The 18,718-nt window shown below is 38.6% G+C and overlaps 1 protein-coding gene across 5 annotated transcripts in view; it reads left to right on the top strand.

Moving 5' to 3' along the window:
* mib2 (MIB E3 ubiquitin protein ligase 2) overlaps positions 1-8,626 on the top strand; it is a 45,516-nt gene extending 36,890 nt beyond the window's left edge. For all 5 annotated transcript variants that reach the window (XM_025004897.2, XM_037977124.1, XM_037977123.1 and 2 more), the window contains 6 exons: positions 1,449-1,575; positions 1,702-1,962; positions 5,804-5,982; positions 6,108-6,301; positions 6,426-6,491; positions 7,147-8,626. In XM_025004897.2, the coding sequence (XP_024860665.1) occupies positions 1,449-1,575; positions 1,702-1,962; positions 5,804-5,982; positions 6,108-6,301; positions 6,426-6,491; positions 7,147-7,388 (1,069 nt within the window). In that variant the 3' untranslated portion in view covers positions 7,389-8,626. The remainder of the gene's footprint in view (positions 1-1,448; positions 1,576-1,701; positions 1,963-5,803; positions 5,983-6,107; positions 6,302-6,425; positions 6,492-7,146) is intronic.
* Positions 8,627-18,718: the final 10,092 nt, after the last annotated feature.

Genomic DNA, 18,718 nt, shown 5'->3' with positions numbered 1-18,718 from the left:
AATTAAACGAAATAAACATTTGAAATATATGAGTTTGTATGTAATGTATGAATATAATATACAAGTTTCACTTTTTAAATGGAATTACTGAAATCAATCTACTTTTTCATGATATTCTAATTTTATGACCAGCACCTGTATATGTCATACAGTCTGCACTGGTGTTCATCCGGACAGAAGGTCACCATTTTCTCTGATTTGGAATAAAATGATGATAAAAGTGGCATCCTAGATGTTAAATGTTGGCATAAAATAGTCTTTTAATCATCATGGAAAGTCATTCCACAGCCACTTTTACCATCTCTTGTACTAATTATCGTTTGTATAGAGCCTCAAAATTTACTTGAGCTTAAAATTAAGATAAAAAAACTTAAGTTTTAATGTATTAAGTTTCATTATCACTTATTATTAGTTTTCAAAATGACAAAATCTTAATAACTTAAATTATTAGTATAATTTTGCTGTAAGTATTACAAACTTATTGCAAAAAGTTTGGACTGGAAAACTTCTTTTAGTCAGTTTAGATGAAGATTTTACTCAAATCTGAGTTATGAAGAGCTTCTGCAAAGGGTCAGAAGAGCCACATGTGGCTGCAGAGCTGCAGGTTTCAGACCCCTGCATAAAGTGATAATTCACATCTTTTTAAACGGGCTTCTGTTGAAAAGTTATGAATTATTCATATCTCACCTGTTGTAGATAGCTCTTTAAATGGCCTCACTTTGGAGTTTAATAGTTTATTTCTAACCAGACTGATGAGCCAACAACTTGTATGAAAGCCATTTTAAAACAAATTCAATAATAATGATGAAAAAAATCATAGAAATTTAAATGAATGCTATTTTATAAACTTTTACCTTTCTGTAAATTTGCATATCACATTTACTTACATAGAATTTTATGGTTATCTGCAAGAAAAAAGAGCCCCAGCAGATAGCTCCAAGACTTCTGGCAGAAATTTCATAATGTTTCTACCATATAACTATGTAAAAAAATAAAATAAAATAAAAAAAATGCTTTTTTTTTTTTTTTTTTTTTTTTTTTTACTTAGCATTAATGAAATATTTTTGAATAATGCCCGTCTTCAAGTACAGTCTGTGTAATTTAAGTGTCCATTATGGTCCATCTAAAGATTGAATTGAAGCTTAATTTGATTTAATTATCAGCTCAAAGAAGTAAAAACCTTCTGGAGAAGTGCTTTTAATTTTTATAATTTAGCATTATCATCCTGGCGTAGTTCCATTGCTTTCACATCCTTTCTGATATCAAAAATGCTGAAAGCTAAATGCTGAATTTAAGACTGAAAGTAATAAAGCACATCATGGTTGCTTTGTCCATTTTCTATTTAAAGTGTACATAAAACCAAGAGTCTGTAAATGAGCAAATAAGGGCTCTTTAAATTAAACCATGCTGTGTCTAATCAAGTGCTCTGTTGTTTGTCCTCCCTTCAGGGCCACAGAAAAAATCCTCGCCCGAGCACGACAGCTAGTGGACGTTAAAAAGGAGGACGGCTTCTCTGCCCTTCACCTGGCTGCTCTCAACAACCACAGAGATGTTGCTGAGGTGCTCATCAAGGAGGTGAGCCTGAATAAGAGCAAATCAGAGATTTTAGTTTTTATTCATTCAAATCCACATTAAACTCCTAGTTACTCCTACTTTGTAAATTAAAGGTTTTAATTAGATTATTCTTTTTGTCCCTCACAGGGACGCTGTGACATCAACATCCGCAACAACCGGAACCAGACGGCGCTGCAGCTGGCCGTGACGCAGGGCCACACAGACCTGGTGCAGCTGCTGGTGGACGAGGGCGCCGACGTGAACATGGAGGACGAGGATGGAGACACAGCCATGCACGTGACCCTCCTTCGCCCTCAGCTGGCCAACGTTGTCCTCAGTCCCTCAGTGGGAACCAGCAGCACCGAGGAGAGCAGCGAGGGGTGCTCGTCCACTTCACTCTACTGCAGGGTGAGACATGATGGGGAATATTAGGGTGGGACAGCACCGTAATAAACTTATTAGTCATAGTCACAGTCACTATTAGGATTTATTGAAATAGAAATTATTAAAGCAATGAGATTTGGAGTGTTGGAATTATTTGACTGTTTTTGCTCTACTTCACCAAGCCAGCTGAAGGTATAGATTTCTGCATTAATCTCTTGTTGCAAATGGGCTGTGGTTGTTAAAGGATGCATTACTGCGGAGGTTTTTATATTGCTTGGGCTTGTTAAACTAAAAAGGCAACTCAAATTACAGTTCGAAAAGATTTAAGGATGGGTGCAGCTATGGCTACTGCCACGCTCAAACACAGACCGAATACATCTAGACCTCCAATAGGAACCCGGAATTTGAAGCTGGAACGTGACCAGCTTCCCTGTAGACGGGTTCCAGTGCAAGTTTTAGGATCTGTCCACGTTCTGTTAACAAACAAAACATTGCCCCTGGTAAAACAAATTAACCAAAAAACACCTCAGATTGTTTTTAGGCATCGAATCTTATTAGTTAACGTTGTTCCTACCTTGCTGCTATATGTTCAAATAATAATTTTTCTCATGTTTAGGAGTAATAAGTTATTTCATGCTTAAAAGAAAGGACTATGACTGTGCGTGGGCCTTAAAGCCCAACATCCCTAGTGTATTGACTGGTTCCAAAAATACAACATGGCAGCTCCCATAAAATGCTTTCAATTCCCAACAATGAGAGAAGGCGGAGGTACTCAGTCTATTAATATAAACAGTCTATGGGCTCAAACAACATGAGTTCTTAATTCTGAACCCCGCATTAAAATGGTAAGTAGAAGCTCCACAAATAATTAGTTTAATCTCAAACATGGTCACACTATAGAGTGGAAAATATTCACACGTCTCCCAGGAGAAACATTTTCCCATGGTTATACCAGAGGGGTCAATCAGGAAGTAATGCTGATCTTATATGATCTCATGGGGAAACAGATTTAACCTATCAAAGACCATTAGGTGACAGGGAGATAGTCTACTGTGGGAAAAATCTGAAGGCAGAACAAGTATGGATCTGTCCGTCATGAGCTGTCTTTCCTACAGATATTATTGCTACAGTCTTGTTAAGTTTGAAAGCAGTTTTAACGAGTTTCTGGCAGATTGGCAAACCTCTTATATTGCCGGATATTTTAGAACAAATATTGGACAGTATTTGCCCTCTGGGATTTTTTTCACTAAAACCTCGTAATTTGACATGCATAATAACTGGGAAATGGTTAATTAGGGTCAGTGACAATTACAAAACCATAAACAGAAAGAAAATTCTCAGAGAGGTAATCCTAGGTTAAATGAGCTCGTAAATAAGTAACCTGACAAGTTTAAATTAAACTAAAACACAGACTCTTTAATGTGGTCCTAAGGAGGGTTCAATCAGGTAAGAATAAAAAAGACTGAAGAAATACTGTAGGAATTGATTAATAAAGTAAATGTTTAGTCTTCTGTGTTAATTTCACGTGAGTGAGTTAGAGTAGCTGGTTTTCCAGGTAAACAACAGGATGAAAGGTAAAAAGAGGGGAAAGAGGCGAGTCAGGTGACACGGATTTAAAGCGTGTTAACTGAGGAGAAAGGACTTGAGTTCAATAAGCAGGACAAGATGGTGGGATTAACTGAGGAAAAGTAATAAGGTCAGAGTGCAGAGAAGTGGCACTAATTATAACTTAAAGCAGGTTACGGCTACAGTGTCTGACTTTTTATAAGAGCAAATTGATAGTTTTACTGCTATGTGAATTTGAAAGATTAATTTTCTCCAAAGAAAGTATTGGCAAGAGACTAATGGTGTAATAAAGGGAGTGAGGGGAAGATGGTCCACTTGGTAATATAGATTTGGATGGAGCTGAAGATGGAACGTATGCGATAAATTTAGAAGAGCCGTGTAAACACACCAGGTTTTTTTTTTTTTTCCACCCCCAGAGGAAGTCTTAATCATGATGTCAGAGAATTGGACGGACTACTCATCCAAGGAATATAAAACAGGTCATGCAGCAATATCAAACATAATGGCGCAGCTAGCAGGAAGCTCGCTGAGGCGTTGTGACACAATGAAACATACGTCGGGGGGGGGGGGGTCGACTTTGGCCCAGTGGTAAGGAGGTCATCCAGTCGGAGGATCGAGGGTTCGATCTCCAGCTTAATGTCCCCAATATGAGTGAGAATATAAAAGTGCTGTATATAGTGAAAAAGGTATAAACGTCTGGGTGAAAGAGAAACATTGTAAAGCACTTTGCAAAACCTTGAGAGGTGAAAAAAGCTATAGAGGTGTGAACCATTTACCAATGTGAGTTTGGAGTTTATTTACACTGGTTTTGATGACTGCTTTGTGACTTTGGGGTGAAATAAGCTCAAAGCACAAAATAGTAACATATTATGTGTATTAGGTGTGGAGGGTAAAATTTAGTTTTAAATGCTGTGTGATCTGATCTGTTTGGATGAGTGGGGAATGCATATAATAGGAAAATATAAGCTTTTTTAATTTATTGGTCTTTATTATTACATTTCTTTTTCTGTTTTTTGTTCTGTGTAGTTTGTTTTATTTTGGACTAAAATTATTCTCTTAACATAATTTCAGTTAGAAAATCTGCAGCTTAATGGAAACTTTCATTTCGAGATTCAAACATTATGACTAACAGGCCGTCATTCACCCTCATTTTAGTTTCCACGTACTATCAGAGGTTTTGCACTGAAAAACACAAAATCAATATATTGATTAGAGTGACTTTAAATCCTCCTTGCAGGATTTCTCATTCTGGGATGTTGTTGTAATTGTACCCAGACGATGAGCTCCAGAATGTTGATTTCTCAAGATAAAATCTCACTTTTTTCTGCTTTTCAGAGAGTCGTTACCTCCAAATGAACAAGCTGAACACTTTTCATTAGGAGACCTTGACTCTTTCCTCTCTTATAAACCATTTTATACAAACAGTTTAAATACAGTCCGATACGTCCTTTCCACGACCACAAACACTGCAGCTCCACTCAGCATCCTGGTCACCTGCCAAGCCAACACACACACACACACACACACACACACACAGAGCCATGAAGGTGGGTAGACTTAAGTGCTCAGAGCTGTTTTGGCCGCTGTCAGCAGATGAGTTGTTGAGGGAGTTCTTCCGTGGTGATTAGATGTGGGTTTATGTGCTGGACTGCACTGATTTACTGTCATTACGTTTGTGATGCTCAGTTTCCTTGTGTCCTTGAGTTTAACACCTGCAGCCAAAGGCTCAAGAATCGTGGTTTTGCTCATCTGTGTGTGTTTGTTCATTTGTCTGTAGCGTTAGCAAAATATCTCATGAACCAGAGGACAGATTTTAACGAAACTCTCAGAAAGTAATCACTGGATGTACATCTACAACTCATTAACATTTAGAGTCAAACCAATTCAAGATGGCCGCCACAGCTGACCTTAGCCTACACAAAACTGCCTAGAGCTCAGTTTGATTTAGATATAGAGCTCAGTTTTGTGTGGTAGTAGCTGAGAGTTGTTCTCAACATCTACTTCAAGCACTAATGGAGCACACAAGATCTCACAGTATTTACAAGGTTTGACCAAAAAAGCTACAACTCCATCCCTTCTCATCATAAGAGGATCTTTGTCTAACGCTCTGGCATGAAAGGTGGCGGGTGATATGCATTTGGTCAAGGAATACAAGGCCTTTAATCGTTTACTTCATTTCTTCCATTATGTACTAAAACAACGTTTGTAATATAGAATCAGCTTCAGAATATAGTTGGTTTTAACTTTGTCTGTTTTTGTCTCTTCTTTCCCTTTTCATCTTCATCATTTGGGTCCACAGCTGAACTCTTCGGGCCTTCTGGGGAACACGGAGCTGAACGTTGGCATGGCCCTTGCCTGCTTTTTAGCGCAGGAAGGAGCTGATATCAACTACGCAAACCACAAGGGCAAGAGTCCTCTGGATCTAGTGGCAGACAGCGCCATGCTGCAGCTCATCAAGGGCTTTTCTGAGAAGTACCGGTACGTGTTTCACAAAAACGGGGCAGAAATTTTTAAAACAGCTGGACAATATTTTTGGTCTTTTATTTTTTTGGTCTGTGGGAGTTTATTTGGACATGTTTTTACAGCTGTTTGTTGTTTGCCAGGTTGCAGCGTCTGCAGGCCATCACATGTGGACAAGGCCTGAGCAGTGCCAGCCTGCGGCGGGTCCACACGACACCCAACACCATGACCAACCTGGTTCTTCCCACGCCGGCAGGGCCCAGTGAATGCCTCATCTGCTCTGAACTGGCTCTGCTGGTTCTCTTCTGCCCCTGCCAGCACAGCGTGGCCTGTGAAGGTGAGCGGATCTTCGCTTGTCCAGATAACCTGTGTCTCAGCTTGTTTTAACCTTTTTTTGTTTTTTAAGTGAAATATTAGCTTCGCTATTAAACTATTGGCTGAAATTAATTTTGTCTTACCAGAATGTGCCCATCGTATGAAGAAATGCATCAAATGTCAGGTCACAATCACTAAGAAAATACGACAAGGTATGAAGAATCCTTTTGTTTGTTATTATAACCCTTTGCCATTAAAGGTGGACGGTCTTGTAATCGCCTGTGTTTCTGTGTGTGTGTTTGTCTGTCTGTTAGTAAAGTATTTTATGAACCTACGGACAGATTTTAATGAAACTCTCAGAAAGTAATCATCAACAACTGATTAACTTTTCGCATCAACCCGATTTGAAGATGGCTGCCATAGAAAAGCATTCTCGGCAATCACAAAAATGGCTACAACTCAGTCAGTTTTTCAGATACTGAGCTAAAATTTGCTTTGGTAATAACTGAGCATCGTCCAACTCTGTCATTTCTTCACATAAGATGATCTTAGTTTAAAATTCTGGCATGAAAGGCAGCGGGTAATAGGCATTTATTCAGAGAATGCTCGGCCTTTAACTCTGTTAGTTTTGGGACTAGCTTTAGCTCATGACTTCAAACAGGGGCTCTAATCTTAAAGTCTCAGTGGGGCGCAGCTTCTATTTAAAAGCAACTGTGTGTTTTATGCAGTGAACAAATAAGAGTCTTCCTGTTCTGTGTGTGCAGGTTACAACCTTGTTGTTATTCAACCATTAGCACCAGTTTCATCTTGTATGAATTTCTCTGCACACACCTGAAACTGACTCTGTCTGATGGCCTCGCTCTACAGACCAAACAGAGGTGGACTGCAGCCCCGGTACCGAGAACTCGGAGCAGCACAACCTGCTGGAGCAGCTCCAGTCTCGCTACCGCCAGATGGAGGAGCGCATCACCTGCCCCATTTGTATCGACAACCACATCAAGCTGGTCTTCCAGTGCGGACACGCCTCCTGCATCGACTGCAGCGCCGCACTCAAGACCTGCCCCATCTGCCGGCAGACCATCCGCGAGCGGATCCAGCTGTTTGTCTGAGCTGCTCTGGACCTCGCAGGTCCTGACGGCACAAAGAGGATTACAGGAGGGGGCTGCAGAGAGGCGGGGGTGGGGGGGCAGATCACGTTCGATGCCCCCATATCTGCCAGTCGCCGTCCTGCACGGGGATGGAACGCTCACTCGGCTTTTCTCCGTGTTACATTGCTGAGAGTCCAGTGTTTGTTACGTTTTGGTTCATTTTCCTCTCGAGCAGCACAGACAGAAACCCATTGATCACTTTTGATTTAATTTCCTGTTCCAGAACAGAGTCCGAGATGAAGCCGACGGAGCGAAGTCACGAGGTGACGCTGCATCTTTGAATCCTCTGATCGGTAAGGTGGGAGAAAAACGTCTCCTACCACTTTTTTTTTTTTTTCTGAACTCCTGCAGTCTGTCTGATCTTTGCTGCTTCATGTGGATGTCTGTTACCCATCATCCTCGGTGGCTTTCTGGCGTCTTCTGTTTACAAGTCTGTAATGAGATCAGTTCTCATCCTCTTTCTCCTCAGCTTGTGAATTACATTTGCTCTCATTCGTATCAAACTCTTAATAATCACCGTTAGTCTCTGCAGAGGGTTGGTATATAGCTTTCTAATCCCAAACCACTTGTCTGTCTGCAAAGGGAAATGGACACTATAAATGCATGAGTATATGCATATTGTAAAGCTGAAAATGACTGTGTTGTCATTAATTTGTGATTTTATTTCTCTGGTTGTCTTTGTGGTTTTTAGTGTATGTATGAGTACAGGTTTTTATTTATGCTTGAAAGGTGGTTTTAATTATTAATGTCCTTTTCAGATGTTTTTTGCTTGGCAAAAAAAAAAAAGTTTCTGTTTCTACTGAAGTTCACCCCAAGCCTACGTCCTCTACTCAGGGTATTGAATCATTGAAAGCACTCGGGATATCCATCGATGTTTCAAAGATACACCTCCAAAACCACACACACGCATCATAACAGAACAGGATGATGACAGTGGGTCACTAAGAGGAAGAAGCAGTGATGAATTTGTCAGTACTGGAGAAACTCAAATTATATTCTCAATCATGTCTGCAATAACTGACCTTATCGTATCCAGATCTGCACTGAACACAACCCAAGTTCTGAGAAAGTTGGGATGTTGAGTAAAATGTAAATAAAAACATAATGCAATGATTTGTAAATCTCATAAACCATAATTTTATTCATAGTAAGCAAATAAAATGCTGAAACTAAAAAATTCAACAGTTTTTTTTTTTAAAATAAGGTCATTTTGAATTTTATGGCAGCAGCACACCTCAAAAAGTTGGGACAGCAGCAACAAAAGGCGACAGAATTAAGAATAAGAAACAGCTGAAGGAGCAGTTTGCAACTAATTGGGTTAATTGGCAGCAGGTCGGTAAGAGGACGGGATATAAAAAGAACATTTTAGAGGTTGAATCTCTCTGAAGTAAAGATGGGCAGAGGTTCACCAGACTGAGAAAAACTGTCTAAATAAAGTGGAACCATTTCAGAATAAAGTTCCTCACTAAAAAGAAGGAAAGAATTTCATAATAATATCAAAAGATTTCAAGAATCTGCCTTTTGTCCTCTGAGCTCATAGGACAAAAGGCTGAAAGTCAGTATTGGATGTTGGTGATCTTGGGGCCCCCAAAAACAAGTCCTGGTTCTGTTCTGCTCAGGAACACTTCCACAGATCACTGTCTGTAAACACTCTATCAGGCAGAGAAGAAGCCAGATGTGAACACCATCCAGAAACGCGGCCGTCTTCTCTGGACCAAAGAGAAGAACTGATCGGAGGTCAGACAAATTGAAATTTGAATTTTTTTTGGAAACCACCTCACTACGTCCCCCATACTAAAGACCAAAGGGATCATCCAGCCTGTTATCAGCGCACAGTTTAAAAGCCTGCCTCTCTGATGGTATGGGGGTGCATTAGTGCCACTGCAATGGGCAGCTTACACATCAGGAAAGGCAACATCAATGCAGAAAAGTAAATACAGGTTTTTTGAACAACACGTCTTATTTTCTTCCAACAAATGGTATAATTTCTTAGTATTTACTATGTTCCATTGTTCCATTTGTGAGATTTGCAAATCATTGCATTCAGTTTTTATTTACGTTTTACACATCGTCCCAACCTTTTCTGAATTGCAGTTGCATTTTTCATTTCACACTTGAACCATTTCTCATTTCTGGTTACCTTTTCATGGAAATCCATCTATATATTTGAGTCATCCTGTTCACAGACCATCCTCTGCAGAGGTAAAAATATCCCCAGAGCCTCTCAGAAGAGCTCATTAGCTTTATTTCTGATTGTGTTTTTGAAGAACCTTGTCAGTCTCTACTTGTTTGTGTGTCACCGGATTCTCCCTTTAAAAGAGGATAGTTTAGTTAAGGTTTATTTATTTATTTTAGTTTATTTTTTTACCAGATGTATTGTAAGATCAGACGGGCAGAAACATGAAGCTGTTTGTTGCTGTCTGAGTTCTGCATCTACCTTTTACCGGTCAAGTATTTGAGAAGAAACCCTTCCTTTTCTCCTTCGAAGTTCTGGATTGTACGTCGACTTCCTCCTCTCTAAGTGTTGGTGTGTTTTCTTGAAGGGCTTATGCATACAACAACAAAAAAAATCATATCTATTTTAATCTTAATTTAATTTTGATTTTCTATATTAAACTTTCAGAGATAGGAAAGTTTTTACGTCTTCATTAGATCCCAAATTTTGGGAGAGCCAATGTTAAAGATGTACATTTGAATGTTGGGAGGGGGGAAATATATATCCTGTCTCACTTTGCCTTTTTTATGTAAAAAGAAAAAAAATACATATATAAATATATAAAAAGAAAGAGCTAGAAGAACCAAGATGTACTACGTGGTTTACTATGGGGAAAAAAATGAACTCTTACATCAGTGCCAAATCGCATGAGGATGTGCATGAACGTGCACGTCCCGAGTTACCAAGACACACTATTCCTAACCCCACAAAGTTCAAGTGAGGGCTCAGTTATTTCAGCAGTGTGATGTAAAATAAAAACAAACCTTACTTTCTGTTTTGATTCAGGTTCTGAAGTATTAAATCTACACCAGGTGTGTGAGCTAATGTAGTTCTAGCTTCGGGAGTAGCGCTCTGAACCACTCATTCACATATTATCAATTTGGAGCTTTTTACAACTATACATATATATATATATATATATATATATATTTATATTTTGTGAGACTATCAATCAAGGGACATGTTTCTTATCAAAGTTTCAGTATTTAAGGATTGTTCATTGGTGTTTAAAGTTGTTGGGTTTACAGGCAAGGCAATAATGTTTCAGAAAACATGGAGAAACTGTTTTAATTTCTTTTATTTTTCTCTCCTTTAAGGAGTTTGTTGTGAGAGCGGTAAACAGTTTATGTATAAAAAGACAAATAAAGCAGCAAATGTTACTGTTGGTGTTTGTACAGTTCAACTCTTGGAGTTCTAATGTTTGCCTTACTGTGTATTCCTCCTATGTTGATGTTTGTTTTTTTTTTTGTTTTGTTTTGTTTGTTTGTTTTTTCAAGTTGTATTCTGTACAAAAATATTTTGCAATAAATATGGAACTGTTTTTGTAATTCCGTTTTCAATTTTGGTTAATTTATGTGGTGCCAGTTGACAACAGATGTCTGTTGGGACGCTGTGCAGCAGATAAAACCAGTTCAGATCCAGATCAGTTCTGCAGTAATACAACTCATTCACACACTGATATGTTATTAAATGTCTGATTGCATCAAATCTGCACTTCATCGCCATCCTCCATCCTGAGCAGCCCGTCAGCCACAGTGGAAAGGAGCAGCTCTCTTTTAACAGGAAGAAACCTCCAGCAGAACCAGAACCAGAACCTTTTTCAGAGAGTTTTACTGACCTCCTGATAATAAATTACAATCGTCCAGCCTCAATGTGATGAATGCATGGAGCAGTTTTCTCCTGCGTCATTTTGGGACAAGATGTTTCTAATTTTATTATTTTTGAAGGTGGAAGAAAGTAGTCCACCCAAATTATTTAATTAAACGAGACCTTTAGTGTTGATAACTATCCAGACAGGGAACCTGTTGGTTTCAGTTCTAACAGAACATGGTCATTGGTAGTTAAAGTTTGTTAACCGTTAACTACTCTCAGTGTGTGGAAGTTGTTGATTTGAACAGAAAAATGTGTTCATTTTCTCTTTTTACTTTTACAATTTATAGAAACAGTTCTGTTGATCACATAAAGGATCTGCTGCAGGGATTTAAAGCCATTTTCTGCATCATTTCATCTCAAAAGTCAAAATAATTACAAGAACATTTTTTCAATATATTGCAACAGGTAAAAACATCAATTTTACCCTAAAATGCTACTAGCATTTTAGATTTTGTTTTGCAAGAAGCAGTTGCATTTTTTTTGTGATTCATTAAGTCCTTTTTGTGTATTATGTGAAGTCTTTTCGTCTCTGTTTCGTCTCTTAAAATGATGCAGTGTTTTGTCTGGAGCTGTGTTGTGCACCTCGGGGTCACCACGTCCATCAATGTCTGAACAATGTGCACTCTGAACAATTATTTACCGTTTTAAACATGAGGGCACGTGCTGAAAACTACCAAGAAGATGTTACAAGTAGTAAAGCTTTTTTAACAGGAATTGATGAGGAGCAAAACTGTCTGAGTGAGAAAGAAGCACAGACTTGAAAACTTTAATTTAGTTAGATAGATAGATAGATAGATGTAGTCCACCTTTCTCTCAGAACAGCAGTGAAGCTAAAGGCCTGACAGCGCCATCTAGTGACACAACAGAAGCCAGAATAGTGAATAAAACTTCTTGTTGCCTTTTTTTAAAGTTGTTTGCGTTATGACCCTTCTTCCACATTTGTATTTATCCGTATTTTATTTTCCCAACGAGCTGTGTGTGAAGCTGGAAGTCATGTTTAACTTGTAATGGACTGAAGGAACAGCCGCTGCCTGGTTCTCAGCCGTCCTACAGGGGGCGCACTTGTTCACAGAACTGAACCCCCCAACATGATGTGATCATCTTATCCTGCAGTTTCTCCTCCACAGCACATCCTCATACGAACAGCAGCACACTGTTTCCTCACTTTAGCTCTCTGTGCCCCTTTTTTCTGAAGATAGAAGATGAAGAAGTGACCAAAATTTGAATAGTTATGATATTCTGACACTCTGCTGGTCAGAAGCTCAACCTGGATTGTGTTGAGACCCATAAAACTATGATTACAGAACTAGATTGATGGCCCTAGAGTTTAAATTACAGTAAACATAAATAAGTCAGTTTTGTATATGTTTACACCGGGGAGCAGCTGCAACTAAATCAGCTTCTATCCTCTAAAAATGAGTGAGCTGGATTCATCTGACAGCAGGAAGTTCCTGTTCAAGCCACTTCAAGTTGGCAGCAATCAGACGTTAGCTGGTTCTCAGTTAAAACCAGATCATGTTGTCCTTTTTGAACTTTATTTAACTATGAAGGCTGTTCTTTTCTTTATGAGCTTTATTCTGCTGCCTATGAACAGACAGATGCACCACATTCTTATAACTCTCCTCTTGTTTCAGAAAATAAAAATGATTTCAGAAAAGCTAAAGTTTTTCTAAGGAAGTTTTTGCATTGTACCTTTTTTATTCTTCCCCCGCAGGTCTTTGATTCAGTGAGCAGCGTTTCCTGTGTGATGAAACCATCTCTGCAGAGTGTTGATGGGCAGCCTGAAGCTGATTAGAAGTCTTACATAGTGTGTGTGTGTGTTTTCTGCATCAACCTTTCCACACTTTCATCATTGTATCTTCCTAACAAGACCTTTCAGACCATTTTATCAGTTTATGACAGAAAAAACATTTCCATAACATCTAGAACAGCTAAAATAAATCTGTTTCTAAGTGTTTGGCGGCTGCTTTAAAGCCTTTAGAGTGGTATTTTTTTGCAGTCTGTGTTTTCTGATATTATCAGCTCTTGTCAGGTCTTGTCATGTCTCTCTCATGTTTTTATCACTTTTAAAATGCAGCCACACTTTGAACAGAGTCACAGGGTTTACTCTAAAGAGTGACTGACTGTAATGAAGCCTAAATGGGTTCAAATACCCGGGCGGCTGGATCTTTATTTACATGTTTGCTTATTTCTTTAGCATGTTTTGACTCTATAGGTGGCTACTTGGAGAACACAGATTTAGATTAGATTAGATTCCACCTTATTGAAACAACACATTTCACAAATACAAGACAGTGAAATGCAGTTAATGCATAAGCAGGATGTAATATGCAATATGTAAACAATGGTGTATGTATAAAATGGCTACAACTCAATCAGTTTAACAGATTTTCAGCTGTAATCTGGTGTGGTAGTAGCTGAGGGTCACTGACAACACATACGCCAAGCGCATTTTGCAACATCTTTGCTAAAACTTTGGCATTACCTCTCAGAGTCTGTCTGTCAGAAAAATATCTCACGGATCAGTGGATGTATTTTAATGAAACTGTCAGAAAGTAACCACTGGATGTCTATCTACTACTGATTAACTTTTAGAGTCACCTAGTTCAAGATGGCTGCCTTGGCTAACTGACTTTAGCTAACACAGAAACAGCTTTAACTCAGCCAGTTTTACAGATATTGATCTCAGGTTTGGTGTAGTAGTAGCTGAGGTCACATACTCTGAGGGCTATCATAACATCATTTACAAGTAGGGAGCCTTTTCAGCTTCATAATTTCTTTTTTTTAATCTTAGTTTCTTTGGAATTGCTGTTAAACTTGTGTGGATATTCTTTAGAAAGAGTTCTTGCTTTATCAGACCTGATTATATTGTGATAATTATAACTTGGGTTTAGGTTTTCTTGTTTATTTGACCTGATGTATTTCCCTCTGTGTAAAGGACTAATCAGTGCTCTTCTGAGGACTTCTGAGTCTTTGCTGTTGTCTTTGTTTTCTGGCTTTTTTTTTTTTTTAGATTTCTCCCCTTTTGTGTTTCAGTTGGTTTGCTGAGTTCCCTTGTGTCTCAGTTTGCTAGACGAGTTAATGTTTGAGTTTCCTGTGTTGGAGCTTGAGTCAAAGTGTTACGCTGCCCTCTTTAAAAGGCTCAAAGTTATGACATTTTCCTGGTATTTTGTGCTTTTTGTTAAGGGATTGTAAAATCTATTTTCTTTTTTCAACTCTGGTTGTTAACTGAATTCTCTGACAGACAAAAAATAAAAGCATAAAACCTTTTCAGTGTTGTGCCACTTAAGTTAAATATCAAACAGGATCTAAAGTTCTATTAAAGAGGTCACTTCTTTAAAGAATATTCAATGGTAACAGGTTATAAAGTTTATTTGTTGCGTTTAAAACCTTCCTGTTCTCTGATAATAAAAGGAACTCATTTCATTCTGTGGTTTTATCTTATTTACCAGAAACAAAAAACTGAACTTCAGGTGTCCACACTGATCCACAAAACTGCTTCCCTGACTTTATTATGACATCTTATCAGCACAGTTGACAGAAACAGGTTTGGAGCAGTTTATTTCCTTGATATCTCCTGTGATTAAAACAGACCTGTTTTACATCTTTAGTCTTTTCCTCAGTCAAAACTGATCACAAACAGCTTCTGATGGGATGTTTCTGGTTAAATGTCTGATTTAAATTGACCAGGATCATAACAATTAGACAGGTTGAAGAGCATGTTGTAACTTTTTTTTTTCCTAAAGTTGTTGTTTTTTGTATCTTTACCTCATGGTATGACTGTATTGTATCAATATTTAAAGGATCATTTTGCTCACATTGTGTCTTTGCCATTATTGAACAGTTTTCTTTTGTTTTCCTTTCCCAGAATTCAGTTGGAGGGTAAACTCTGAACAGCAGCCATGATGGATGTTCAGCCACGAGGAACCTTGAAACGGATCCGTTGGATGACTCGTCTTGTTCCGGTTCTCGCTCGTTGGCAGGTTTTACTGGTTGGCTCAGACTCCCACAATATGACTGTTCTTTAGGACAGTTTCTGTCACAAAACAGGTTCAACTGCGGGAGGTTTTCTCCCGACTGTCTTGGCTGATCCCTGAAACACATATTTGATCAACTGAGGTTGACTTGTGGCAGGAAGGCTGGGATACAGTCTGATTCTCTGCATTGTTTGCTGTAAACACCTAAAACGATGAATTCACGTGGTTTACATCAGAAATGATCCACTGACTTTTGTTTTTTTTCACGTGATTTCAAGTAAAACATGAATAAAACAATAACTGCGTTGGTTGTATGTGTAAAACCCAAACAAAACCTGTATGTATACAACTCTACAAATAGTAAAAAACAGTTTTTAGCTTTTTTTTCTTCTTCTTTTTTCCAGGAACTGCTCATTCCAGCCGAACCAGCAACAGACACAGGAAATAAAAGTTTGAGCTCTGGGTTTTCTGCAGGTTCACTAGTTTTCCTCCCTCAACCCAAATACTCTTAATTTGTAAATTAACTGAAAAAATAAAAAAATAAAAAATAAAAAAGCGTTTAATTGCAGATTTTAAGCATTTCAATTTTGCCTGCTGACATGAAAGGTGGGCAATAATATAAAAGCCTGTGTCTGTGTTGCCTGTTAGCGAAATATCTCATGTATCTGGATGTACATCTACAGCTGATTAACATTCGGAGTGACCCTGATTCAAGATGGCCGCTACAGTTAATTGACCTGGGTGAAAAAAACATAAATGGCTCAAACTCAGTTGATTTTACAGGTATTACTTTAAAATTTGGCGTCATAGTAGCTGAGACTCATTTACAACACAGACTCTGAACACTAACAGCTCACATAAGATATGTGTTAAAAACTTTGGCATCAACCTTATTTCTCTGTTAGCAAAATATCTCATGGAACACAGAATGGATTTAAATGAAAATTTCAGGAAATAATCATTGGATGTACATCTGCAAGTGAGAAACATTGATTAGCCACTGCTAATCAACCTCAGTCTACACAAAAATCACTATAACTCAGTCCATTTTACAGATATTGAGCTCAAATGTGGTGTGGTTGTAGCCAAGAGTCATCCTCAACAAATACTCTGAGAGCTAACTGATCACATAAGACTCTTGTTTAAAACTTTAGCATGCAAGGTGGCAGGCTAGTTTCATTTCTTGTGTTATGCTTGAGATCAAGATAAAATTTGACTTTATCCCAAAAAAGGTAATTACTTTTTAAGGTTCAAGGCTCTAATTTGTGCCACATACAAATAATCGTCGATTCATATAAAACACGTAGCAAAAAGACACCATGTATGTTGACACAATGATGGTATTTATACACAGATAGGATCTGTGATGGTGTTGTGTGGGTTGTGCTGAAATCCCACAGGAGATACAAACTGAAAGAACCACCATGAAAGATGACACAGCCAGCATGCGGAGGGCAGAGCAGCTACAAAAAGAACAAGTGTTGTAAAACAAATGGATTTGACCAGAAAAACCCCATGACAGCGGCAACGTTTTGTTCAGACGTTTGACTGCTGAGTGACAGGAAGTCCAAATTTGATTAATGCTGTCTGAAATCAGGGTCTGTGTTCGTAAAAGCTCCAGAGTTATTTCATCATTTCTTTTTAGTCGGTTGGCTCTCAGATATCTGCACCAACCAGGTTTATTGTTTTGGTTCAAAATACCAGAAGATGCCGGGATTTTTCTGTCGTTCTGTGCATCGGCTCCCCCAGGATGAAACCTGCAATTCAAGGTGGCTTTGTTTACACTGTCACTAAACACGTGTTATCCCATCAACAAGTTGCACTGCATCGGTTGCTCCTCGTTTCTGATGCAAACAACAACGAGAAGGAAAAAAAAGAGTAAAATAATAAAGATCACCAGCAGCTGAACTGTTACTGAGGATTTGCTGATGCAGTTTGTATCGTTAAATTATTTCGTTGCCACGGGGCAGTTGCTGTTGTCCTGTGAAGGCAGAAACAGACTACTCCCAAGGGGATTGTCGAGCTTCATGAAGCTCTTCTCAGATAACTGAAGACAAAGAACAGAAGCTGATTGTAGAAGTTTTTTTATGTTTTGGGACATAATTTTAAGACCCAGGTCACACAAGTTTCAACACTAATTATTATAATATGCAAATGAAGATGTACAATCAGTCCATCTTTTTCTTCAGCCCCATCCTTACGTCTCACCTTTAAGGTTTTAAAGGATTAAAAAATCAAGCAAAATTTAAAGTGAAACTTCAGATCTTTTAAAGCGGAGTTCTATGGAAAGGTTGTAGACAGTTAAAGGTACTCTGTGCAAGACAAAAAAATAATAAAATAAAATTTGGTGAGTGAATATTGTGACCTGATCTGACAACTTTTACTTCTCAGCTACGAACGCACCTGAATTTAGTTTACAAATGTGTCAAAATTAAGTTGCCATAAGTTTAAGCCATTTTGCATTTACTAATGTCAGTTGGCTGGGGTGGCCATCTTGAATGCTGTTAACTCCAAAAGGTAAACAGGTGTAGGTGGATGTGAAATCTTTGCTCAATATCTGTAAAACTGAATCGTAGCCATTTTGTATTTTTTGTGGTCAGCTGGCTGCGGCGGCCATCTTGAGATGTGTTGACTCCAAAGCTCATTCAGTAATAGATCTACATCCAGTGATAACTTTTTGAGATTTTCATTGAAGTCTGTCCAACAACAGCTCACGATTGCCCACTTCAGGGTACTTTGGTCTGACATAATTTCTGCAATCTGTGTGAGCATCATCGGTTCTGCTCAGATCAGGAGGTGAGCTGTGAACACCTTGTTTTTCTGTCGGTTCTCCCCCCAGGCTGACTGATGCAACATTCGCCAAAAGAGGCTCAACTCTCCAGGTACACAAGTATTTTAATCTCTGTATGGCTCCAGTTATCGTGTTATTGTGATAACTCTGGTTTCCAGCTGGAGTTGATCAGATTTTCCTCCATTTAAATATCACAATTATGTCCAGAAGTGACCTGAACAGTCGTCTCGGTGAAAAGCTTTTCTCAAACCAACCACACCTCTGTGCTTCTGCTTAACTCTTCGACAGACCACCCAAGCCCCAGTCTGTGAACTCCCCGACCCTCATTGTCTTCTACCTGCTGTTGTCTGTCCCACAGCGTCCCTGTTGTAGCAGATTTGTTAAGAAGGTGGTCATTACATTTCCTATAGGAGTAAAGCAGCCCAGAGAGGGACCCCGCCACAGCAGATGGGTAAACTACATGGGAAGCTGGTTAATTATGGGGCTGATGACACCCGGAACCATGTGCTGCCCTTTCTTTGTGGATTAACTCACCTAAATGAAGAAGTTTAAGCTGTTTTAAAACTATAAAAAAAATTTAGTTTACAAGAGAATGTTTTTGAATGCTTAAAAAATACGTTGGATCTTTCTTTGCTGATAGTTTCAGCTCATTGAG

Source organism: Kryptolebias marmoratus, linkage group LG8, assembly GCF_001649575.2.
Source record: "Kryptolebias marmoratus isolate JLee-2015 linkage group LG8, ASM164957v2, whole genome shotgun sequence".
Lineage (NCBI taxonomy): Eukaryota > Metazoa > Chordata > Actinopteri > Cyprinodontiformes > Rivulidae > Kryptolebias > Kryptolebias marmoratus.
The sequence above is the reverse complement of the archived record's forward strand: the minus strand, read 5'-3'. Positions and strand labels throughout refer to the sequence as shown.